This window comes from Phyllostomus hastatus, unplaced genomic scaffold, assembly GCF_019186645.2.
Source record: "Phyllostomus hastatus isolate PE091 unplaced genomic scaffold, TTU_PhHast_1.1 phas_scaffold_93, whole genome shotgun sequence".
NCBI lineage: Eukaryota > Metazoa > Chordata > Mammalia > Chiroptera > Phyllostomidae > Phyllostomus > Phyllostomus hastatus.
The window spans coordinates 34,012,784-34,040,532 of record NW_025334042.1 but is presented as its reverse complement, the minus strand read 5'-3'; the positions used below and the strand labels follow the sequence as shown (position 1 = coordinate 34,040,532).

The window sequence follows — 27,749 nt, the reverse complement described above, 5'->3', positions numbered from 1 at the left end:
TATTGATGCATATATCACATACAGTAAAATCTACCCATTTCAGGTGTACCACTTTTTGGATTTTGACACTTAGTGTTGTAACTGCTACCTAAATCAAGATTTAAAAACATTTTTTCATCCCCCAACCTCCAAATTCCCTCATGTCCTTTGTAGTCAATCTATACAAGTATTTTTAAGGTATATTAAGTAGAAATCTTGAGTTAAAACTTTTTGTTTTACATTACTGATACCGAATAATTTCATCCTGTCTGGTATATTTTGCCAGAAATTTCTTTTCTAGCTTTCAAATTTGTATTATTTAAATGGCTGTCTTATTAAGGTAATTTAGGAAGACTATTACAAGTGTTGTTTAATAATTTACAGATGTATATTATTTTAACCTTAAATTACAATACCTATTGTTATTGGAAAGGGGAAATGATGTGATTAAAAACCATAATGTTATGACTCTGGACATGAATAATGGTGGGGGGATTGCCTGACGGAATGGGGTTGCTGCGGGGAGGGGGCAAAAGGGGAAAAATCAGGACAACTGTAATAGCATAATCAATAAAATATAATTAAAAAGACATAATGTTAAATACACAGCCTTGTTTTGTGATTTTTGTAAAGGCCAAGGCATGACGTAAAGGACTGATGGTTTTGAAAAGGAGAAAACAAAAGGGTGGAAATAGAATAAAGGGAGACAAGAGTGAAAACAAGTGTGTTGACATATTCAGTGCAGTGAATGGAAACAGTGGTCTGAATGTCTAGGCTACATTCGCGGTGCCAGTGTCACTCTCAGCACATCCTTGTGGAATCTGTGACAGCCGGCATGTTTACTGCCCTGTAGAAGCTGGTAGTTTGAAATAGGAATCTGACTTTTATTATTATACCTACTTATATAAAACGTTATTTAAAAAGTAGATATTTCATTGAATTTCCTATAAAGAAATTGTGTATATATTAGAAAGAAACATAAAAAGTTGTATGTAGATTCAATTAAATGTTTCTACATGAAATATCATTAGAGAGGACTGCATAGGGATAATGAATTCCATTACAGGGTGGATATTCCATCAGTGAATTCCGCGGCAATTAAGCACATACTTAGGTGTTGCAGTAAAACTTATTTCATACCCCCTCCCCACCTTGTTTCTCTGTGATAGGAGGAATGCTCTGCCCAAGGTGGGGACATCCTGCGGTTGCTCAGTCCTGTAGTTGACGGTGATAAACAAGTGTGTCTAATGTAGTGTAAAATTACATTTAAAATTTTTAAGATTCTAAGTATGACATTTTTCTTTTCTTTTTTTATTGTTGTTTGAGTACAGTTTTCTGCCTTGCCCCCCCATCACCCCAACCCTCCTCACCTCCCTCCCCCATTCCACTCCCACCTTGTTATTGTTCATGTGTCCTTTATAGTTGTTCCTGTAAACCCTTCACCCTTTTTCCCCATTATCCCCTCCCCTCTCCCCTCTGGTCACTGTCAGCCTGTTCTCAATTTCAATGTCTTTGGCTATGCTTTGCTTGCTTGTTCATTTTGTTGTTTAGGTTCCTGTTAAAGGTGAGATCATATGGTATTTGTTTTTCACTGCCTGGCTTATTTCATTTAGCATAATGCTCTCCAGTTCTATCCATGCTGTTGCAAAGGATAGGAGCTCCTTCTTTCTTTCTGCTGTGTAGAATTCCATTGTGTAAATGTACCATAGTTTTTCATTTTCAATCTCTCTTAAATATTGATTCCTGATTATTATAATGTGGTCAGAGGATAATAATGACACTGCATCTTTAATTGTAAAAAGGGCCCACAAATTGGCAAAATATTATAGATGGTCCATGTGTTGACAAAAGAAATGTCCAAGCCTATAGAGAATTCTTATGAGTTTATTTGAGCCAAACTAATAACAATTGCCAGGAAGTAAAATTTCAAGGGAATTGGGAAAATGCTCTGGAAAATAGCAGCTTTGCAGCTTATTTTATACATTGGAGTAAAGAGGGTTACATGAAATCCATTGGTGATTGGGTAAGGTGACAGGAGAAAGCAAAGCAGGGAAATCTCTGGGATTGGATACAAAGTAAAATGGACATACATACTTTTCCTTTGGTGGGTACAGGACAGTTCATGTTTACAGCACATAGAGATGCTGTGTGGGAGAACAAGGTGATAATGCTGGCTTCTGGGGTCCCTTGCCTTGGTGCCGGTGGTTGTGCCTTGAGGAGTCTGGGAAAGGAGATTACTCTGGCTTTCCAAAGGTATGCTATCTTAGATGCAAAAAGACAATAGACAGGCTCAGTTAAGGTAAAGATTGTCATTTGTCAAGGAAGATAATGGCCTAGGATGTGACTATCCTCCATGACTTGCTTTTAGTTGGAATTTATATGTTCAGAACTCTCCTGTGAGGTTACTTTTGGCCTTTGAGCTTGTAAGGCCTTGCCATGCCAGCTTCCCCTGAGCTTGTCAGGGTTAGTGTGTGGCCTCTTTTTGAGTCCACTAACTTGTGCTCAATACACATGTAAACATTGTGTATTCTACTATTGGGATCTATCAGTCAAGCCTATGACTTATATTCAATGTTAATTTACTGTACTGATTTTCCAGTGCTTGATCTACTGATTATTGAGAGAAATGCCTTAAAATCTCCTTCTCTGATAATGGAACTGTCAGGTTTCTTTTGCAGTTCTGTCCATTTTTGCTTCATATATTATGAGATTATGCTATTACGTCTATACAAATTTGTGTTTGTTCTACCCTCCTAGTATCATTTTGGAGTGATGTCTTTATTCTATCCTCTTGCCTGGCGTCTGCTGTTGATACTGATGTGACTACAACTGATTAACTGTGTCTTTCTGGGGTTGGCCATGACTACTGTAACAGCATATAGTTAGATGCTTATTGTCAGTTTGGCCTGACCATTTTTCCTTAAATAAACTTTATTATTCAGAGCAGCTTTAGATTTACAGCAAAACTAGGAAGAAAGTACAGTGTTCCCACCCCACACATGCACAACTTCTCTCACCATCACCTGTATTGTTATAATATTGTCATTAAAAATCTATAACTTATGTTACAATTTACTCTTGGTGTTGTTCATTCTGTGGTTTAGAGAAGAGTGTCTAAATCACATTTAGACACTAAATAGATTTAGACACTAAATCTATTTCCACCATTGCATCAGGGTATCATTAACTACATTTTCACTGCCCTGTAAAATCCTCTGTATTCTATTATACCTCCTTCCACTCGAGCCTTAGCAACCACTAATTTTACTGAGTCCTTAGTTTTACCTTTTCCAGAATGTCATATAGTTTGAATCATACTGTAGGTAGCCTTTTCAGAATGACTTTTCCACTCAGCTATATGCATTTAGATTTTCTCTATGTCTTTTCATGGTTTGATAATGCATTTCCTTTTAACATTGAATAATACTTTGTTGCCAATATTCCACAGGTTATTTATATGCTCACTTACTGAAAGACACCTTGTTGGTTTCCATGTTTTGGCAATTCTGAATAAAGCTGCTACAAATATCTGTGTGCTGGTTTTTTATGTGGACATAAGTTTTCAATTCAGTTGTATAAATACCAAGAGCTATTTTGCTAGATAAAATGATAAAAGTATATGTAGTTTTATTTTTAAAAAATCCTGCCAAACTGTTTTCCAAAGCGGCTGTACTAATTTGCATTTCTACCATCAATGAACAAGGGACCCCATTGCTCCACATCCTCATCAGCATTTGTTGTCAGCGTTTTGGATTTTTGACTCTTCTGATAGGTGTGTATTAGTATCTTGTCGTTTTAATTTGTGATTTCCTAATGACATGTGATGTTGAATATCTTTACATATGTTTATTTGCCATCTGTCTGTTTTCTTTTGTGAGGTGTCTGTTTTGGTGTCTTGCCCATTTTTCAATGGCTTTGTTCATTATTTGTTACTTAAAAGATGTTTGTATACTTTGATTAACAACCTTTTATCAAATGTGTCTTTTACAAATATATTCTCCCCATCTGCAGCTTGTCTTCTTATTTTCTGGACATTGTCATTCCCAGAGCTGAAGCTTGCAATTTTAATAAGGTCCAGCTTACTCATTATTTCTTTCGTGAATTGTGCCTATGGTGTTGTATTGAAAAAGTCATCACCATACCCAAGGTCATTTAGATTTTCTCTTTTGTCATTTTTCTAGCAGTTTATATGTTTTGCACTTTACATTTAGGTCTGTGATCCCTTCTGAGTTAATTTTTGTGAAGTGGGTAAGGTCTGTGTCTAGATTCATATTTTTGCATTTGGATGTACAGTTGTTCTGGCAGCATTTGTTGAAAAGATTATCTTTGTTCCCTTGTGTTGCCTTTGTTCCTTTGTTAAAGATCAGCTGACTCTGTAGGGGTTTATTTCTGGACTCCCTTTCCTGTACCATTGGTCTTTCTGTTTATTCTGTGCCAGTACCCCAATGTCCCGATTACCATCGCTTTATAGGAAGTCTTGAAGTCTGATGGTGTTAGTTTTCCAGCTTTGTTCTCCATTGATATTGTGTTGGCTATTCTGTTTTTTTGACTTGCCATATAATCTTTAAAATCAGATTTTCACTATTCACAAAATAACTTGCTGGGATTTTGATTGAGATTGCGTTAAATTTCTGGATCAAGTTGGGAAAAATTGGCATCTTGACAGCAGTGAGTCATCTTTCTGTGAACATGGAATAGGAATACACTTTTATTTATTTAAGTGTTCTTTGATAGCTTTTGTCAGAGGCTTGTAATTTCCTTCATATAGATCTTGTACATATTAGTTAGATTTATACTTAATTATTTCATTTTTGGGGCGCTAGTGTAAATTGTGTTGTGATTTTTTTTCAGGTTCCACTATTTGTTGCTGCTGTTTAGGACAGGGGTTGACTTTTGTCCATTAACCTTGTATCTACAGCCTTGTTATAGTCACTACTTCCAGGGTTTTTGTTGTTGTGGTCGATTTTTTGGGATTTTCTAAATAGATCTTGTTTATTGGTGAACAAAGACAGCTTAATTTCTTTTTCCAATTTCTGTTTTTATCTTAGCCAAGACTTTTAGTAGAGTGTTGAAAAGCAGTTATAAAAGGTATCATCCTTGTTTTGTTTCTGATCTTGACTAGAGAGCTTCAAGTTTGTCACTATTGAGTATGATGTTAGCTATATGCTGTTTCGTAAATGTTCTTTATAAAGTCTAGCAACTTCTCTACTCATAGGTGCAGAGAGTATTTATCATGAATGGTTGTTGAATTTTGTCAAATTTTATTTGCATGTATTGATATGATCAAGTAATTTTTCTTTAATACATTTATTGTTGGATTACATTGTTTTTTGAATGCTGAACCAGCTTTTTGTATCTGAGATTTATCCCACTTGATCATGGTATATAATTTTCTTATATAATTTTGGATTCAATTTGTTAGTATTTTGTTGAGAATTTTTGCATGTATGTTCATGACAGTTATTAGTATATAGTTTTAATGTCTTTGTCTGGTTTTGTTACTAATGTTAGCCTCAGAGTATTTTCTCTTCTTGCTTCTGTTTTCTGGAAGAGGTCATAGAGAACACAGATGGTGGAAAAGTAAGTACTATTGCTTATATATATCTTTTGGAAAAGTTGTAAAGAATTGGTATAATATCTTTCTTAAATGTTTGGTAGAATTCATTTTGAATGAATCAGGGTTTGTTGATTTCTATTTTAGAAGGTTAATTGTTATTGATTCCATTTCTTTAAAAAAATAACAATATTAACAATATTAAATTAAAAAATAATATTTTCTTTATCAGTTCCCAATAAAACAAAGTTTTGTGATCTCTTTCAATATTTATTCAGATATATATAATATTATGTATGGTTACAATATACATAGTTTACTTATGTATTTATACATACAAACAATAATATACACAGTTACAGTAATGAAGATGGCTTTAAATATTTTGTATTCAAGCAATTTTATTTTATAAACGTAATTCTGTATTAATCCATATTTTTGTACTTATTTAATGACATGATACTTTTGGCTAACACATTGTAGTTTATTGTATGACCCCCTCTTGTTGAACATTTAAAATGTTTTTTGAGTTTTGCATTTTTACAAGGAATATTGCTATATATCTTCATAATACTGTTTTTATTCATTTGTATTCTTTAGTTCTTAATGCTGTTTGGAAATATGCTAACAGTAATTAATAAACATAATAATTTTCATTTCCTATGCAGCTCAAAATTATGATACTAGTAATTAAACCTTATCCTTGTTATTAGATTGTTCAATTATGTTATTTCAGTGCTATGGACCTTAGATAGACTGTCCTTGGTTCAGTGAGTACCCATTTTTTCTGATAATCCCTTTCTTTCCACAAGTTTAATCATTTCTATATTATAATTTCATTCGTTTTATGACACGCATGTCTCCTACCACTTGTTACCAGCACTTTATCATGTATGTGTGCACACACATACACACCATAGATCCACCATAGGAGGGACAGTACAAATGGTAAAAGTTATGCTCCTGAAACTGATTTCTTACCAGGCAGATCCTCACCCTGCAATAAATTAGAATATTTCTTTGTTAACTGATTTTAGCAAAATGTTTTATTGTAACTGGCATAGGGCTATTGTGCAAAGTTTGAAAGTGGAGGTTAAAAATTTGACAAGCATGAAAAACTGAGAGCTAGCTGCATAGTGTTTTCTGGTGATAAAATCTAGGAATAGGAAGGACAGACCACGGAAATTTTCATAACTACTAAGTACACCATCAGATTGTTTCCTGGAAAGCACTACACAAATTATGTTATACTTTTCATGAAGTGTGCATAAATCTGTTTCTTTTTTTCTTTCTTGCTGAAGGGATTATCTTATATACATGGATCATTTATTTCAAATACCCATTTGAAGGCTACTGTTTTGTTGAAATAAATTTACTGCACTGTGCTTAGGCAAATGGGAAATAACAGAATTAAGTTTCATTTTTAAAAGCTATTTCATTTGAAAATGATTGAAGCAGAAATACTCTGCTTAAATTTAGGATTATGACATATCTTTGGCATTTACTAAAGAAATGTCATTGTGAAAATATAAACTAGCCTTGTATTTTTAATAAAGCTGGTATGTCTCCCAATTTTTGCTTCATTCCTTTATATCACTCCCTTAAGTGAATGGCCTATTTAAAAAGGATGAATAACTTATTTGCTTACATTTTTTTAATGCCTGTTAGAAATATATCTATTTGGGTGAAGTAAAACTAGTACAGTTTATATTATAGTTCAGTTTTATTCACTTTAAAAGTTTATTGATATTATTGGGCTTGTGGTAACTGCTTTAAGTACATTTAATCTCATAGTTTATCATTTTTCATTTTCTTTTCATGTAATATTTAGTATATTGGCTCATGAATGGGTGAAATGTCTGTGACTTACTTTATATTAAGATGTTTATTAAATTTATTTAGCATCTTTCAAGTCAGATTAAATGGAGGCCTATATGAACATGCGATTTAAGACTATCCCGCCAGATCACTTGATCTTGTTTAATGTTTGTGATATATAGAAGATGTGAGATGGTGCTTCTTGGGTTTGCATTACAAGATACATTCTACACACATGCGCACACACAGAGACATAATGTGAAGCTTGTGGACCTGTGATAACTGGATAACTAACTACCTGAACATGAGCTTCCACAACTGCTCAGTCTAAAATTTAATATATAAAAACTATCCGTGTGTGATTGTGATTAACTCAGTTTACAATATCTCTTATGACTCACATTCCAGGAAAAAAAGAGCTTCTTTCTATTTTTTTTTTTACAGGAATCAGTAAAACCCACAGAACCTCTATATTTATATTTGAGTGTGCATCACATCTTCTTTACTTGGAAGAATTCCTTCCTAAACAGGGTGGGAGGGACAGCAGAACCTATCCTGAGTGCCTTTTGTTTCAGGCCAAGTTTCAAAGCACTGTCCTTAACACCTTTGAGTTAAGCATCTACACTGTGAGATGAATGGAACTCTATAGTTTGCACTTGTTTCTTCAATTTGCTTAAAGATTACTAAAATTACAATATAATTTTAAGACATTCATAGACTATTTTAGATAAGTAAAATGTAGCAAACTCTTCACTTTTCTTAGATAAAATGTACTGGTATAGTTTTCAGTTAATTTTCATAATGACTTTTAAAATGTTCTGAGTCTGTCCTGCAAACTTTGTTGAAAGTCTCTCTTTGTGTAGAAGTTGTAAATATTTGAAAAAGAGTCTTTTGATTGAATGTTGCCACTGGTTCAATTTCAGCCTCTCTGTAACAAAAACTGTTCAGAACATCCGTACCTTGGAATGATCAGTTAATAAGGAACAAAAAATATATTGACCTTCTCTCATACCATTAGAAACCATATGAACCATATCTAGGTACTAGACCTTTTGAACAATTAAGGAATTCTATATTGAGATGGAAGTGAGAAGTAATACAGGCAATCTTCAGATTTTCAGACAAGCGCTCTCTTGATACTTTATAATTTCTAGTTGACTGTGATAAAATACTTAAAATAATCTCTAGCCCAGAGTGGAGAGGCATCCCTCCTTCTGGCAGAATCTCAGACAATGAACAAACCTCAAATCCAATGTACTTTCTAGTCAGTTCTTTATTAAGTTGCAAAAAGAGCTCTGATTATTTTCCTTTTGTGAAAATCATACTAGTAATAGTTCAGAAGAATAGTAGTAGTTAGTATCAGAAGTAGACATGGCATTTGTAAAGATGCTCAATATGTTTCATCATTAGGGAAATGCAAATAAAAGCCACAATGAGATACCATTTCAGCAACTTCTAAGATGACAGTAAGTTGTCCATAGACACAGTATATGCTTCCATTTATTTGAATCCTCCTTAATTTCTTCCTTCAGTGTTGTGTAGTTTTCTGAATACAAGTCTTTTATCCTCAGTTAAGTTTATTCCTAGGTACTTTATTTTCCTTGTAGCATTTTCTCAGACCACAAGGGCCTGAAACTAGGAACCAACCTCAAGGAAAAACTTAAAAACTTTCAAATTCCTGGAGACTGAATAGCATGCTGTTAAACAATGAATGGGTTAATAATGAGATCAAGGGAGAAATCAGAAGATTTCTAAAACAAATGAAGATGAACAACAATCCAAAACTTACTCAGTGAAGGCAGTCCTGAGAGGGAAGTGCACAGCAATACAGACCTACCTAAAAAAGATAGGAACTTTTCAAATAAACAACCTAACCCTAGGAAAACTGGAGGAACAATAACAAAAAGCCTAGAGTGAACAGAAGGAAGGAAATAAGCAAGATCAGAGCAGAATTAAACCACATAGAGACTAAAAGTACAATTCAAAGGATCAATAAATCTAGGACCTGGTTCTTTGAAAAGATAAACAAAATCGACAAGCCTTTAACCAGACTCATCAAGAAGAAAAGAGAGAGGAACCAAATAAATAAAATCAGAAATGAAAGAGGAGAGGTTACAGGGGATATCGCAGAAATAGAAAGGACTGTAAGAAATTACTATGAACAACCATATGCCAAGAAATTTGAAAATCTGGGTGAAATGAACAAATTTCTAGAAACATGTAATCTTCCAAAACTGAGTGAAGAATAAGCAGAAAACCTAAACAGACTGGTAACAGCTAGTGGAATTGAAGCAGTAATCAAAAAACTCCTGCACCCAAAAGCCCTGGACCAGATGGCTTCCCAGGAGAATTTTACAAAACATTTAAAGAAGAGCTAACCCCTATCCTTCTCAGACTATTCCAGAAAATCCAAGAAGAGGGAAGATGCCCAAACTCTTTTTATGAAGCCAGTATCATCCTAATCCCCAAACCAGATGATGCTTTCCCACTAAGATCAGGAATAGAACAAGGGGACCACTTTCACCACTTTTATTCAACATTGCATGTGGGGTTTTTTTAAAGTTAATTTCTAATTACTTACTTCTGAATCATTTTTGATATTTTGTACTTAAGATGTTTTTGTTGTGCTGTGGAGGAAAAGTATTACTGTAGTTATTAAAGAAAATTTGTTTTATCCTAGTTCTACAAGTCAAATGTAAGAAACTATATTTGTTGTATCAATTCTCTATTAGACATTAATGTCCCTGAAGACTACATCCCCGGACACCAGTACAGTATCTTGTGTTGCTAGGCACCAAGCAAATATTTCTTATATGTATGGTTAATATACGTTAATAAGCTTATGAATTCAGATAGGGAAATGAAGTGCAATAATCTACAAACTCATAAACAAGGTAAACTATCCTTTATTGCAATTATAAAAAAATAACATATTAACCTATATAGTTGAATTTCTACCATGAAAATTTATAATTTAAACAATTTTAAGAAAGAAAAGACAAGTAGAACATCTTAGATAAAGAGTAATAGAAAGTCCAACAATAGTAGGTATTGTTTGAATCATATCTATTGAAGAATTCGAAAGGTTTCAAAATTGGACTTTTAGAACTACTGCTTTTCCTCTTTGACTTATTTCCCCTGGATTTAGGTTGTCAGTGACAGGAATGAAGCCCTGATTGTAAGGTCTACTTTTTAGGTATATACACTAAAATAAAGTTTGTATGATCAGAAAAGATAACACTTATGAGAAATATTTTCAAAAATATTACTGAAGAAGAAAATGGATGCTCCTTCTTAGAACTTTAATTTTGAATTGCAACTAATAGTTTCCTTTTGATGCAAGAAAGAGAAAACACTTACAGACCCGCCCTTTGGGAAACTCCACCACAACCATAAAAGCCAGGTTCCTGTGCCTCTTACGAAGTTCACCCACATACACAGATTTTCCTACCAGCATTACTGCATCTGAAATTTAAAAATGAACATACAAAAAAAGGTGACCACATATTGGAGAAACATTTCAAATGAGGCAGTTACTGACTTAAATGAATAAAAAGGAATGTTGAAGAAACAGGGATAATAAAGTAGCACCTTGGCTGGTGTGGCTCAGTGGATTGAGCACTGGACTGCAAACCAAAGGGTCACCAGTTCGATCCCCAGTCAGGGAACATGCCTGGGTTGCAGGCCATGTCCCCAGTGGGGGGTGCTCGAGAGGCAACCACACATTGATGTTTACCTCCCTCTTTTTCTCCCTCCCTACCCCTCTCTAAAAATAAATAAATAAAATCTTTAAAAACTAAAGTAGAAGTATCCTTGACCCCCCCCCGCAATAAAAGCTATAATCAATAAATTCAAAAAGAAGAGAAGGAACGGAATACAGTTGACCTTTGCACAACACAGGTTTGAATTGTGTGGCTCCACTTATGTGTGTATTTTTTTCAGTAAATATACAGTTGACCCTTGATATCTCTGGTTTTCACATCCAGGGATTTGGCCATCCAAGGATGGAAAACAGTATTTTTCTTTGTGTTTGGGAATCCCTGGATGCAGAGGACCACCTGCATGCATTGTTCTTTGCCATTTTTACGAGGGACTTGAGCATTCATGGCCTTTGGCATCCTCACAGAATCCTGGAACTAATCCCCCACAGATACTGAGGGACGACAGTTAAGTTTTGGGGGAATCAGGAGTTACATATGGATTTTTGACTGCATAGGGGCAATGCCCCAATCCATGTGTTGTTCAAGGGTCAACTATAACTGCAACAAATGTCCTGTTTTGTAAGGGGGAGAATGGTGAGATAAACAGCAATGATTTGTCCATAGCTAATACCAAGTATTTGGGGGCAAGAATTCTATGTTCCAAACATGGAACAATTTCTTTGGTTAGCTGCTCTCCCAGTCCATGCAATTCTGTTCTGCTTTTGTTAGTAAGGGTGTCTTCTTTCTGGAGTACAGTGACTTTCCTTATTTTCTTAACAAATAAAGGTAAAAAGTAACAATTAAAACCATGAATAATAGATTATGTGAACTAGACGTGACTGTGCAGACTGCCTTCCTAAAAGTTTTAAATCAGAACAAATTTGAAGGATATACATTTATTTTTAAATATTGGGTATCAGGATAAATTTATATTTAAAGGAGGCTTATATGTAAAGAGTATTCTAAATTTAAGAAAATATCTTATTTGTCCTCAGTAACTGAAAGAAAAATCTATTAAATTAGGAACATATATTTTCTTTTGTTTCTGTTTCCCTGTAAGAAAATTGTTACAGAACAAGTATCTGGCTCACCTATATGGAATATACTGAAGCTACAAAAGTCAGGTTTTCTTAGAAAATTCAATTCAAATGCCAAGTGCCTACTTCATGATAACTGGCTGATGGTCTGTGTGTTTTTAACTAGCATGCTGGAACAAAAGTAAATACATGAACCCCGTGTACTTTAATGTTAGCTATATAATATAATATTGACTTTTCATAGATTCATTTTTTGAATGTGTGGTAAGGTACAATATGTTGGGACAAATGAATTCTATCAGCTGTTCTCCTTGTTGATAGGTTATAGATCTCACGGTGTAATCATAATCCATTTATCATTCCTTGTAGCACCAGAGGCTCCTCGAAATGCTAGAGGTAGAGAAGGACCTGTTAAAAGAAAAGATAAAGGAAGCTTTGACTCAGCAGTCTCAAGAACAGAAGGTAACACTTTAAGTTTTCTCAGAGTATGGGGAGAATGTGTTCTGTTACTTCAGATAATACGTTTAGTGTCTGTCTTATTTACAGGAAATATTTGAAAGATGTTTGGAGGAAGAAAGGCAAAGAAATAAGGAGACATTAGTGTCCGCTGCAAAGGTATTTCCACCTGAAAAGTTTACTCTGTAGTTTAATTCCAGTCATTTTTATTTGTTTTGTTTGTTATTATGTTTACCTTACCTCAAAGCCTAAATTGAATATTTTTAGTGTCATATGAAAATTGTACTTATCAATTATTCACCTGGTATAAACTCATCTGTAATAATGGGTTTCTTCCTGGCTGGCGTAGTTCAGTGGATTGAGCACGGACTGGGAACCAAAGTGTCCCAGGTTCGATTCCCAGCCAGGGTACATGCCTGGGTTGCAGGCCATAACCCCCAGCAACCGCACATTGATGTTTCTCTCTCTCTCTCTGTCTATCTCCCTCCCTTCCCCTCTAAAAATAAACAAATAAAATCTTAAAAAAAAATAAAAATAAAAAAATAATGGGTTTCTTTGTAAGTGGAATTTAAAAAAACCGAGTTCATTAATGGTGCAAACTACCTAATTCTGTAAAATATTTTATTTCAATAAAAAATGTTGTTTTCCTTATTTTTCCTCTTAAACTTTTAGGATATCACTGCTCTTATTCTTGTTAATTTACATTATACAAGATTATGATGATGTGGAAATATTTTGCATTTAGGTTATTAATGAATTGTTAAAAGAATTTTTAAAAGAATACATATATGGACACTAATTTCCACTTGGTATTTGATAGGTATCATATAAGTAACACAGGGTCCACCAGAAGTAAGGCCTGCTTGAGTGTGGTTGGTAGGATAATAATATGGGCATAATAATTTATAATTTTAATTTGAATATTTCACCTAAAGTATCATATGTCGTGCTTTAGTGTGATATTGTTATGTTACAGAATCACATGCATATGATTTTGTAATGAAAGACTTTGTAGTAAAACAGGGGCATGATTTGTACCAAACCCTAAATGTGAGTGCACACACATGTGTGTGTTTGTGTGCATATAATATATGCACGTATGTTCATGTGTGTAATTAATTATTTGTCAAGATATATGATTTTTAAAGCCAACTTTGAAATAGTTCATAGATATGTACCAACAAATGCACATGTAATATTAAATTTTGAGATTTGGATTTAAACTTAGTAAACAAATACTGGAAGTCTCATATGTGTCAATAACTATGCTAGGGTAGAAGTTCAAGGTTGACTGTGATTTTTTCTTTTTCTTAAAGAACTTACAGTCAGGTAAGAAAAATATTATTTATGCACCAATAAGACAAGGAGCAATGCATGAAATTGTTATGAGTGTATAGGTAGTATTTCCATGTGGCAATAAATATGGAGTTTTTAACAATAAATTACTTTTGAAATGAGTCTTGAAGGATGGCTTGCATTCTGAATTATAAGTTTGAATTTTATTCCATAGGTAAGGGTACATACCTTGACATTTTTTAATATGAGTGTGACATACTAGTAATTGACATTAACTTTTGGGAAATCAGATACAACAAAAGCGGGAGGCAGAAAAAGAATTAACTGAGCACATCAGAAGTCAGGGTAAGATATAGTGAGTGGTAGAAACAGAGCAGTAGGAATAGCTTGGAAAGGAAATGAAGAGGCAAACTCTAGAAATAGAAGATGGGATCAACATACATGTTGGTCTGGATGGTAAAGGAGGTGACCAGTTTGTGAACTCTCTGAGTGTTGATTCAACAGCAACATGAAAACGAGGGCTGTTTCTTTGGTATGGACTTTGAGGTGCCTGAGATAGATGCAGATGGCAGAGTCAGGTAGATAACTGAATCGATCTGACATTTATAGCTCAGGAGAAAGGAATGACCTGAAGATACTAATAATGGTTTTTGGTTTTCAGCAAATAGATGGTAATGGTAGCCATGGAAATATTGTCACGTGCACAGGAGAGTGTAAAGTAACAGGTGGTCCAGTGTCTGAGCCCTGAAAGAAAAACAAGATTTAAAATTCAGAGAAAAGAAGAGGTTACAAAAAACTGAAAAGACTCAGCCAAATTAGTAGGAGAAGTAAAAAATGCACGCAGTTGTGCAAACCCAGAAAAGAGAGGGCTTCAAGAAAACAGAAGTAGGGCCCTGGCTGGCGTAGCTTGGTGGATTGAGCTCGGGCTGCGAACCAAAGCATCGCAGGTTCGATTCCCAGTCAGGGTACATGCCTGGGTTGCAGGCCATGACCCTCAGCAGCCACACATTGATGTTTCTCTCTCTCTTTCTCCTTCCCTTCCTTCTCTAAAAAATAAATAAATAAATAATCTTAAAAAAGAAAGAAAAGAAAACAGAAGTAGGCAGCTATGTAGAATGCTGCTTTGAGGTTAACAAAAATAAGGACTCAAACAAAGCAAAAAAAAAAACTGTGGAAGGTATCAATGAGCCTAGTAAGAGTAGTTTAGGAAGAGAATGGTGGAGTAACATAGTCTAGAAAGTGGTAACTGTCAGCTTCTATAGTTTTTTGTCAAATTGGTCATGAACTAGAGGCAATAGAAAAAGTGGTAACTTTCTAGGGATTAGGGGTGGGAGGTCTGTAGACTTTGCTGCATACCAAAGTGGATGGTTTTCTTGAGGAAAGTTCTTGTGCAGGTATTTGAATTACAGCTGAAGTGTAGGCACATTTTTTTTTTTGTGGAAATCCATTTTACTATGTAGAGTTACATAGGCTTTAATATTTGACAGACATTTTCTCCAAAATATGTGGGGTGAGTCCAGCACATGAAGGAAAAAAAAAGTTTTTAATACTTATGGTAAATTTCAAGCTTCAAAGCAAAAATTAGAATTTTAGAAAATTTGTATTTGCTTTCATTCAGTGTTTTCCAAGTAAAAAAAGAGTTTTTAAAGTCATGCATAGATAAAGGATTTATTCAAAGTGCAAAAGGATTGTAAGGTAAGAGTACAAAAATTTCATTGACATGATTTGGTTTTCTTTACTGCAACTAACTTAAGAACTACCTCATTAACTTTTGTGTGGAATCATAAGAATATCTACAGTAATCTCAACCTGGCTACTAAATATTTTTCCCTTCTTTACTACGCATCTCTGTAAGACTTTTTTTTCCTTTTTAATATAATTTAACCAAATAATATCATTACAGGTTTAATACAGAAGGCAGATATAAAACTCTAGATGTCTTAAGTCAGCTATTAAGGAGGTTTAGAAACATTCTTTTCACTTTTTAATTTTGCAAAATATAGTTATTTTTACAAAGTATAGTGTTCGTTATACAGTGTCTTTAGTGTTATTAGTTTTAAATGAATTGATAAATATATATTTTAATTTTGTTTTGGTTTAAATTCCTTATAGGGTAAATCTTAACATGTATAACCAATACAAACCACCAGCTCTTTGAAGTCTTCAGTAATTTTTAAGAGTGTAAAAGGATCCTAAGATCAAATAGTTCAACAACTGTTACTTTAAGCTAAGACTTGGTTTCTTTTAAGTTTAGAAATGCCATGGAAATAAGTCGATCATTTGTACCAAAACAGATTGATTTTATTTCACAGCAGTTATTAAAGCTGCTTAAAAACATCAGAACTAAACCCTGTAGAATCAAAGTTTTGTGTTTTTTAGGTTGACCCAAGACTGTATTATTCAAAGAATTATTGTGCAGTCATCCTTTCAGTTTGTTTTGTTTTGGTCTTTATTTGTTTTGAAGCTTGAGAAAGAAGCAATGAAGGTTGAAGTTTTAAAAGCCATAGAAGAAGAAAGAAAAAAATTGGATAAAGCTCATGCTGAAGAACGGGAATTATGGAAGACTGAGCATGCAAAAGATCAAGAACAAGTATCTCAGGCAATTGAAAAAGCTATACAAGAACAAAGAAAAATTAGTCAGGTTGGTAAAATTAATTCTTAGTGATTTTTTTTTACTTTTCTTAAAATTCAGTATTCTTCCTATTATTTTAAAATCAACTTAGTAAATGTATCAGTATTTAATTATGTTGCCTTTTGTATTAATATTTTAAACAAATAATTCTTAATATATGTATAGTTTTACCTTCTTTATAATCTTACCTTTAACTGTATTTTCAAGACAAATCACAGTACAAATTCATGTTTAGTCATCACTGCTACATTAAGCCTCCTGTTTAAAGTATGTGGTTTTTTCACAAACAACACATGTACACATACACTCAATACGAAACAATATATGTGAAAACATATATCCCCATTTTTGCAGTAGCAGAAATTAAAGCTTAGGAAGGTTCTATAAGTTGCTCAAGGCCATCATAACTTCTTAGAAGAGGCAGTAGCCCGGATCCAAAATCAGGTAGCCATATTCAAGAGGACTTGCAAGTCGGCCACCACACCATTCTCTCCCCAACATTCTCATCTTCGAACAAAGTATGAATTCAGCTTCCTGGTCGTTTAATGTGTAATTTCAATATGAAGCACTTGAGAGGGTTATTTTAATTTCTTCATTCAGTAGTATTTATTAAGCATCTGCCCTGTGTTGACACTGTTGGAAGATTTTGATGTATAGCATCTAACAAGATAGACACTGTTCCTAGGCACTCATGGAGCTTCTGTTCAAGTTAAAAAACCTTTATAAGTAAGGTAGTTTCATATAGTTCTATAGGCTGTAAAGAAAAAATTCAGGGTTATGTGTTTAGCTGAGAATGGGTACTTGTTTAGATAAGGAAGGTAGGAAAAAAGCCAGACTCAAAAAATTTTCATGCTACATGATTCTATTTACATGAAATTCTGGAGAAGGCAAAACTAATTCGAGAAGAAAGGAATCAGTGTTTTCCTAGGAATGGTGGGGAGACTTTTTGAAGGTATAAGGGAGGGAAGGGGACTAAATGGTAATGAAAAAAAAACAATAAAGATCAAATTTAAAAGAAAAAGAGTCTTATACTAAAATTTATAAATTAATATAAATCTTCCATAAATAGCCATATCATTGGCCCAGCCCTTCCCAACTTCTATACTCACTTTGAAATCAATTTGAAATTCATGTACCCCTGTAGGAAGCAGCTAATTCTGTTCATATTTTCCTGGAAGATCCCAAGGTGTCTCCTGTTTTTCGTAGCCATACATTTTAATATACTGGAGCTGCTCCAGAGATCGCTCAGGGTCCCTCTGAGCCACGGGCACCTCTTGGGGTTGTGGCCTTGGGAATCTTGCCTGCCCCCTGTCCCCAGTATCCACTATTTCTCTCTCATCCATTTTGTCAGCAAACTAATCCTGGCATCAGTTGTTCTGAAAATAATAGAAACTCCTGTTTTAACTTGGAAGTATATATAATATTCAAAATTATATGAAGAATTAGTAAGGTTTGTCGTAAGTAGTATTTTTGCAATTATATTTCAAGCAGTGAGTTTTAGATGCATTTATATGTACCTATATGTACATATCAGTCCCATGTGCATGCATTTTTCTAAATAAATATAGTTATTACAAATTAAGAGAATACATTAAAACCCCATTGTAACTATTCTCTTTGTTAAGTTCCTTAAATCCACTGTATTTGTGATCCAGGATTATTCTTTACTTTAGCAATAAAATATTCCCTGTCTAAAAAAAAAAAGAAGAGATAAAGAAATCAGCGTTTGCCTGGGGAGGGTGGGGAAGACTTTTTGAAGGTGATGGAAAAATGTCTTAGTTATAATTGTGGTGGTGATTACATTTGACAAAACTTATCAAATTATTTCATGGTGATGCATTTTATTATATGTATATAATATTTTCATAAGGCTGTTTTTCAAACAAATTCCTCCCAGAATAAATTATTGGGTAGGTGGTGATTTTAGGTGGTGACTTCATTTGCTACAGTGAGGAAGGGTTGGGTTTCATGGGCATAAAAAACCTGGTTTGTTCATATTAAATTAGAGGTGCCTATTCTCAACCCTAGACAGAGGAGATGTTAGGCAGGCAGCTAGAAGCATGGTTCTGGAGTTCAGGTGGCTTCTCAGCACTGCAGATTGGGATTGACAAGAATATAGATGGTATTTAAAGCCAAATAAATTTAAAAAAATTTCTGAACAGGATTCTACATGGCGTTCTTTTATGAAATGTATCCATCTTCTACTTACAAATAATGATTACTTCAGATTGACTGTGTAATAGTGGAAATAGTCTCTTAAAACTATATTTCGGATGAAGTTGTGAAGATGTTGAAGTGGTTGGTGGTTTCTGTATCACACTACTCTCCAGGGTCGAGAGACCAGGACTTCGGCTACACTGTCTAGGAAACATACTGTGGCAGGGCCACAGTATGAGCAGTAGCTTCTGCCACCTTCTGCCCACCTCCTGCCTGGCTTCCCAGGCCACCGTTCATTGTGTCCGCTAGTTCTCTGGCAGCTAGCTGGGGTCTGTAGAGCCGGAAGAGCTACTTTCCAGGAAACTCCAAACTGCTTGTGTACTGACTGAAGGCACTGATTTAGAAAAGCCTGGAAGCTGTTTTTTAATTCTAAGATTTAGGTCACTTCACAGCACTCAAATGTTTCTTTAATAAATAGAATTCTGAAGCCAAAACTTAGAATTAACAGCAATCAGCATCTTTGGCCACCTAATTTCTTACTGAGAAATTAGGAAAGGATAGACTACAGCAAAGTGAAAAACAGTCAGTGTGAACTTAAGCAACTAAAATTACTCCTGAGAAAGTATGGAAAATAAAACACCTTCTGCTTTAATTTCCCTCTGGATTTTCTCTATGTTACAGTGTCCTTAACTGAGGGGTAAACGTTGAACTCTGATAGAAAACACAATAGCTAAGGAGGTGGCGCATGTCTCTTCAAACTCCTTTGAGAGATGATTTGGTTTAGTCTTGGTCGTATATTTAAGACTAAGTCATACAGTATTCATTGTAGATTTGTACATTTTTTTTCTAGGATATTAACTAGAAAGTTTGACTCGGACGTATTTGTCTTTATTAAATTAATTCTGTGTGCCTTGAAAATCTTTGCTAAAGAAAGGAAAGCACCCTTGCTGCTGACACCAGCCCGGGCCAGGACAAGAGTCGTCAGTCGTGCTGGTCCAGCCAGGTCCTGACCAGGGCTCCCGTGCGCACTGACACTTAGACCGTTTCTGACGCTGAAAGCTCTTCGTAATAGTCTTTCACCACAGCCACTGTAATTTGGGGTTATGTTTTTCCCAAAAGCCACAGACATTACAATCAGTGGTTAAATTTTCTTTAAGAAATTTAGTATTGCCACCTGACCCTTCTTTTAAAAAAGGAAATAGCATTTCTGTTTTAGCTTAGCAGGCCAGATAGTTTTACAAAACTGAAATAACTTTTCTGTATTGGCTTATTTAGTTTTAATTCAGTGGTTCTAAAATTTATATTTAACATTTTGATAGTAACCTAGTTAATTGTAGGTAAAATCTCAATCACAGTTTAACTGTGACAAGTGTTATCTGGGGACAAGGGAACAAACAGTGCATCAGCTTACCTGTTCATATCTCGAAACCTTTTCCTTCTGTCCAGAGAACTGGAGTTTCTCCAAGACTCTCCCCCTCTTATCCCCAATGTCATGCCTTTTTAATTATTGAAAACTTCCCATTTTACTTGTTAAATAATCCTTAAACATAAACACTTTCTTCCTACCAGCTATCATTTTCTTTTTTTAATTTTATTTAAAGAATTTATTTATTTGATTGGTTTTTTTGTTTGTTTAAAAATAGGGGAAGGGAGGGAGAAGGGGAGAAACATCAATGTGTGGTTGCCTCTCACATGTCCCCAACTCGGGGCCTACCCTGACTGGGAATCGAACTGGTGACCCTTTGGTTCGAAGGCCCATTCTCAGTCCACTGAGCTACACCAGCCAGGGCTCATTTTCTTAATTATGGTTCTTATTGCTTACCTTGACCTCCAACATTGACTTCTTTGTCTTCAATTTTGTCCTCTTTGTATTTGGAATAAAAATGCCATTGCCTCCCTGGCTGGTGTAGCTCAGTGGATTGAGCTCGGGCTGGGAACCAAAGTGTCCCAGGTTCGATTCCCAGTCAGGGCACATGCCTGGGTTGCAGGCCATAACCCCCAGCAACTGCACATTGATGTTTCTCTCTCGCTCTCTGTATTACCCTCTCTTCCCTCTCTAAAAAAAATAAATAAATAAATTTTTTTTTAAATGCCATTCCCCCACTATAAACTCTTCACTGCTGCCCTATCACCAATAGGATAACATTCAAACTACTTAGCATGAACCAGCAACCTGGTTCCTGCCTCTCCAGCTCATCTACACTGCTCCACATTTCGTGCTTTTAGGACCAAACCGCTGGTACACATAGCAGCAATGCTGTTCTAGGGAATTTGACCCTTAGTCATGGAGCACCTCAGCCTAGGATGTCATTGCTTTCCTAACTTGAAAAACCCACTCTTATTTAGTGAGTAAGCATTTTCAAATCCAGAAAATTTATGTTCCACTTCTTAGGTTAAATCAAATGTTCTTTTTTCTTTGGTATTCAGTATATAACTATGCCACTGCCCAGCCATATCCCATGAAAAGAATCTGTATCATCTCCACTAGATTAGCAGCACCTTGAAAGTAGGAACTGAATCTTGAACAAACTGCAGGAGATCATAAACTGATGCAGGCCCAGCACCGTTTTCATGAGACAGATTAATCTTTTCAAAATGGACTTGATCTTTAACAACACAGTTAGCTCTTTTAGAGTTTTAGTAGTTTTGAAATGGAATATTTTAACAAGAGTTGAGTCACCAAAAATAGTGCTTTGTGTTACGATCCCTTTACAAAAAGTATTCATCAACTTTTTTGTAGGGTGCTCGATTTAGGTGATCATTATTATTATTTTTAATGAAATACTTAGAAAGTAATCTAGGAGAAAGAAGGGTAATTACTGCCAGCTTCAGAACAGGGTTAACTTTGAACGAACTAGTGCAGGTTTCCTGTACAGTGACGAGGGGCAGCAGGAGCCCCGTGGAAGTGTTAGGTCACAGTAAGGAGTACACTGTCTCTCCCTGGTCAGCTGGGAGAGCACTTTTACTTCCGTGTACCCTGTTTTGAGAGACATTTCCAAATCAGGATGAGACTCTTTTAGACATTTATTGGTACCTACACTCTTCCCAAAGTGATACTTTTTACTTCTTAGCCATGTGGTTTTGAATAACTGAATGGGAACAAATTAGAAACAGTAGGTGAAATAGTTTAGTGCAATATGAAGCTGTCAAATCCCAAATTATCTAGAAAGAGTGTATCCCTTCTGTCCAGGATGGTGAGGCATGGAGTGGGTGGGAGACTGGGGGATGTATGTGTAGAGACTGTGAGTTCTGCTGTCCTTTTCTTGCTCTGAGGAAATCTGTTCCCCTGTTGTTACAGGTATTCGGCAGTAGTAGCCCCCACAGACTTACACTTAGTCACTGACATGCTTATCATTTAATTGTTGAACATTCCTTTTCAGCAATAATAACAATACAATTACTTTAAAATACATTTAAAATATTGCCACTTTTTAAACATATAATGTTAGTTAAGTAGCTTTGACTGCTTTAAACCTCAGAGTATACCTGCCTCTCAAAATGGTTCTGTGGATTAAATAAAAATACACAACACCAAATATTACTACTTACATATTTTTATTTTAATATTCATTTTATATATATATACACACACACACACACATATAATTGTTTTCAGGTACTGTTGTCTCCATTTTCCTGCCACTTCTTTCCCCTCCCCACTCAGCCCACCCACCTCTACTTCCCACCCTCACTCCTTTCCCCCTTTGGCTTTGTCCATAGGTCTTTTATACATGTTCCTTGATGAATACTCTTTATATTTTGCTTAAATTTACTGTGTCTTTCACACAGATCTCTGTTAGTTGACTGAATCTTTAATTGTAACAAGTTTACAATTGTTAACAAGTTTACCATCCAGCATAAATTTATTTAACTTACTTCGCCTCATGCCTGGAACATAGTCTGTGTGTCTGTCACTGCTGCTGTTGGTACTATTATAATTACAACCTTCTTAATCACTTTGTAGTTTTAACACCTGTCATAGGGCCGTGCATGAGAAACACTTGAGTGAATGGATGGTTACTGTCATTGCCTCAGACTGTAGTTTCCAGGGTGCAACTCAGTGCCCTGGGGTGTTGTAATGCACCAGGGTGCTGTAGGGTCTTTTAAATATTAGAGGGGAATGCAGAGATACTACAGACCTTATGGGAACCAGATAAGCCACTACCTTATCCATTCTAATTTGTCTGTATTTCTTGCTGTTATATTATATCTAAGTGAACCTGGGCTTGGTTTAGGGATGGCTGTGATAAAAAGCAAATACTGTGCAAATGTCAGTGTGGAACAGGAAATGAGATTGTTATTGTTGAGTCTTATGCCAGGATTTAAGAAGTTGTGCAATGCTGAGTGTGGACAAAATTCATGAATAAGTAACTGTGGTTGAGGATGAAATGAAAGTATTTTTCTTTTAATTTTTGTGTATCTTAAATAGCTGCTATGTTATAACCTAATTAATTAATAAATGGAAGAGTTAGGTATTTATTTTGGCTTAGATGGCATCATGAAAAAATTATGTGGGCAGCAGTGAAGCCATGAACTGAGAAAGCCTGGGAAGCTTCACCTAGTGTATACCCACCTTATCAGGTGTTCTGGGGGACTCAAGAAATGTAAGATATAGTTCCTACCCCTAGGCAGATTTTCTTTGAACTGGGGAAACAAATCACTCATTTCTCTGGTGATGGTTTATGCATCTGAACTCTGTACCAGATACTACATTAGAGTTTGAGTCATAAAGAATATGAACTATGACAAATATAACCCCTGACTTCAAAGGGATCTCAGCTTGGTAAGATGGACATGTAAAGCAGTTACACAGTTCTGAGTTGCAGAGTGCTTTTAGAGATAAATGTAGAGTGCTCTTGGAGCAGGTACGGATGGTAGTAGCTCTATGCACACTGGGAGGAAATGGAGATCTGGAGCATTTCAGGGAAGGCTTCTAGAGATGACGATGCTTAAACTGAATTGTGCAGGAGGAGGAGGAGGCTTGGTTATCAGAAGAGAAGGATAAGGGGAAGCCATTCCAAGCTGAGAGAGCATGGAACTGCTCTCTCAGGGAACTGCAAATTGAATACTTAGTGTGTGCGTGACAGAATGGTGATTTCCACAGAGGCTACACACATGAATGAGACTTTGCCATTGTCTTCAGGACCTTACAGTGAACTAGGGAGTATGTCAGATCCATACATTGCCCTAACGTGAGACAAAATGAGCTGTGACAGAGCACATCTATGTGTTGAGGCATTTGAAAATACAAAGGAGGGGTGTGTTGTGGGTGGTGGGTATCGATATGACAGAAATTGAAAATGTTTCTTGGGAAAGTAGTATAAAACAGACTGAATTTATATGCTTGAACAGATTGCAAGAACTTAGAAGGTAAATAATCAAACTCACCTTGATTACTACCAGAAATAGAATGCCACTGAAGACTTCATTGCACTAGAGTGACAAGGGCTAAGTATCCTTTATGGAAGGTGACCTTGGCAGCCTTAAATGTGAGGAGTCTGAAGTTAAGGATACTCCCTGGAAGTTGCTAGAATACTTGACATGCAAGAAGTGGGCAGCCTAGCCCAAGTGATGGCAGTTAAAATGGTGAAGAAAAGACAAACATTTCAGAGGGGAAAAGACTGAACCTGGTTACTGCAAACAGGGTATCAGATCAAACATGTGTCTGTGACATGAAATTTCAGTGACTGATAAAATTCATATCACCTGTGTCTGGGGCAAACAACTGATAATTGATGTTTTTCAGTGGGATTCTGTTCTGAATAGTAAACAAATTACATTTTAATAAACTAGCAAGATTTAAGTGCTTTAGTGTTCTTTAGTTATATCATTTATTGCTAATAGTTTTATTTTCAAATAGCAAATATTCATTGTATTTATTTACATTTATGAAAAGCAGAATATTTAAGTATTTTGAGGCTTCTTCTGTTTTAACAGCTTTATATTGTCATACATTTATTCAAGCAAGTGTGGTTGAGGACTGTTATATCCCAGAGATATATTGATATCTGTGCTTCACAAGGTTGCTTGTAGGTTTTTGTACCGCACTACTACAGATTCTCACTGAATCCTTTGTGCAAGGATAGCATCGTTCCTACCCACAACAAAGTACCATGTGATAGGAGAAAAAATATGCTAGATGGCAAATGGAACAAAGGTATTGTTGTGTAGAATTTAAAAATTAAATAACACTTTGTAGAACTTGTTTAAAGGGGGAAAAAATCTTTCATTTGTAAATCTCTTTTTTAAGTAAGGAAAAAGATAAAAACTGTTAAAATATGACCAGCTAAATTTTTAAGAAAACTGAAGATAATTTCTAAAAGTAAAAGATATAATATTGGAATTTAAAACTTAATGAGTAGAACTTTTTATTCTACCCATAAGGACATATACTACGTGGGACTAATTTTTTCTCACACACACACAATCATAACAGCTGTACAGTGAAGGTAAAACAGCTTTGTGAAGGCATTGTAGAGCAACAAATGCAGGTGGGTGGAGGAATTTCAGTACTAGAGAAAATGAAAATGGTCAAGGTAAATTTTACAGTCAGGCTTTAAAAAGCATTTTCTCTTTGGCAGCATGTAGAATTAAAATTCAAGCAGAAAACTTCAGTCTTATAAAAGTTTATGAGGCAGAAGTTCAGGCCTTGCCAAGGGGCAGATTTTCAGAACAAATTCTAGAACAAAAATTAGTTGTTCAGATATCCACCCACTTCACAAGACTGGCCAGACCCCAAGTTGCGTACACAGAGGGAAGACTTCTGAAATCCGTCAACAGAAAAAGAAAAGTTGGGAGGCTAAGGAGCTGACCAGACACTCTCGGGGAAGGAGAGTTAGAGGCTAAGTCTTGCCAAGGTGGACGGGCTCTGGTAAATCAAGGGCTTTCACTTGAGAACCCCAAAGGGCTATACTCTCCAGAATAAAGGCTACAATCTAAAAGTAAGAGCACTATACAAAAGAACATGTAAACATGCCCAAAAGCATGTGAAAAGGTGCTCAGTACCATTATTCTTCCAGGAAGTGTGAATTAAAGTCACGGTGAGATACCGATACATCTCTCTCTGCCCTGGTACGAGTTTGACTAAAGGAACTGACAATACTAACTGTTGATGATGATGATGTGAAGTAGCTTGACCTCACACATTCTGGGAGGAGGTAAATTTGTCTACCCACTTTAAAAAACTGCAGACGTATCTGCTAATTGGCTCAACACATGTATACTCTGATACCCCCTATTTCCACAATTATGTATACAGACATACCTTGGAGGTATTGCAAGTTCACTTACAGACCACCACAATAAAGCAAGTATTGCCATAATGTGAGTCACACAGATTTTTGTTTCCTGGTGCATATAAAAAACTGTGTTTATGCTATATCATAGTCTATTAAATGTATAAATAGCATTATGTCTAAATACAATGTACATACTTTAATTTAAAAATACTTTTTTGCTAAAAATTACTAACCATTAGCTGTGCCTTCAGTGAGCTGTAATTGTTTTGCTGATGGAGGGTCTTGCCTTGATGTTGATGAAATGCAGTATCTGAAGCACAGTAAAGTGAAGGACAGTAAGACAGGGCATGCCTGTACAAGCCACAGAAGTTAATGCTTATGTCCACCAAAAGATATGTAAAGGAAGAGATGCTTTATTCATAATAATCCCAAATGGGAATATTCCAAAATCCATTAGTAGTAGAATGGATGAATAAGTTGTGGTATATTTATACAAGGAACACTACACCAAAATAAGAAAGACAAACTAATGATACACTCTACAGTATGGATGAATCTCAAAAATGTGTACAATAAAAGCCAGCCACAGAAGCATAAATACTGTTATTTAATTTTTCTGACCTTTAAGAACAGACTAAAATACTGATCAATGATGATATAAATCACAATAGTGTTTATTTATGATGGGGAAAAACATCAGAGATGTTTCTGAGGCAAAGAAATGTTTTTTCTTCACTGGGTAGTGGGTAAGTGGATATATATATATATATATATATAGAGAGAGAGAGAGAGAGAGAGAGCTATACACTTAAGGTTTGTGTATTTCATCATGTGTAAATTTGTTTAAAAGCTGAGTACAAAGGAAAAACGCAGTCATTATTAAAAATAGTTTTTTTAAATTATGAGAAGCATCTAAGTTTTTACTTCAGAGAAAATCATAGCCATATTAGAATATTAATACCTATATTAAAAAATAGAAAAAATTGGGAAGTAAGGGCTAACACTTCCAATTTATTAAGGAAGTTAGACAAGAAAAATAGAATAAGCCAAAGAAAATAGAAAGAAGTAATAATGGTTATAAAAGATAATCATAATATAGATTGGAAAGTTTCAAAATACTGTACTTCATTTTTTAAAAGACATAAAATTCACAAGTCTTTGACAAGATTGATGAATAAAGAGGGGTGCTATTAATACACATTATTAGAGGAATGAATAAAGTGGCCTAGTGCTGTACAAATTTAAAGTTCTATAAGCAGTGTTAATAACAATACCAATCAATTGTAAAACTTAGATGGAATGAAAAATTTCCAAGAAAAATATAAATTCCAAAACTGATGCAAGTGGAGTTAGAAATGCTACATAACTATATAGCTATAGAATAAACTGTATCTGTACTTTTAAGTAGTCATATGTCTTGATAAAAAATAGATGTAGATATTTCCTTTCTCAGTAGATGGAACTTAATTTACCTCTGCTTGAGTGTTGGCTTGGCTTAGTTGTTGCTTTCAAATTAATAAACTGTAGAAAGGGAAAATATCTTAACTTTACACTAGAAAAACCTGACAGTCATCACTTTAATCAAATGATCAAGGTTAACATCTTCAGTGATAAATTATGTTTAATGCCACATACCCCCATACAATGTAATGAGAAGCATCTTCATCTTTAGTACTCTTTTCCAAAATCTATAACGCCGGTCTATATTATAAGAAAAAAAGAAACATCCACGTTTCTTCAAGTGCCTGAAAAGCACTCTTCCCAAGTATCAGTGTCATAATAAGAAAAACTAAAAGCCTGTCAGACTAGAGGAGAGTGATGAGATATGATGTGAGTACAATGTTTTACCTTAGAGTACTCCTGGAACAGAAAAAATATTGG

The 27,749-nt window shown here is 35.1% G+C and overlaps 1 protein-coding gene across 13 annotated transcripts in view; it reads left to right on the top strand.

Moving 5' to 3' along the window:
• CCDC91 (coiled-coil domain containing 91) overlaps nt 1–27,749 on the top strand; it is a 275,641-nt gene that overhangs the window by 188,932 nt on the left and 58,960 nt on the right. For all 13 annotated transcript variants that reach the window (XM_045829846.1, XM_045829842.1, XM_045829841.1 and 10 more), the window contains 3 exons: nt 12,459–12,551; nt 12,636–12,704; nt 16,306–16,482. In XM_045829846.1, the coding sequence (XP_045685802.1) occupies nt 12,459–12,551; nt 12,636–12,704; nt 16,306–16,482 (339 nt within the window). The remainder of the gene's footprint in view (nt 1–12,458; nt 12,552–12,635; nt 12,705–16,305; nt 16,483–27,749) is intronic.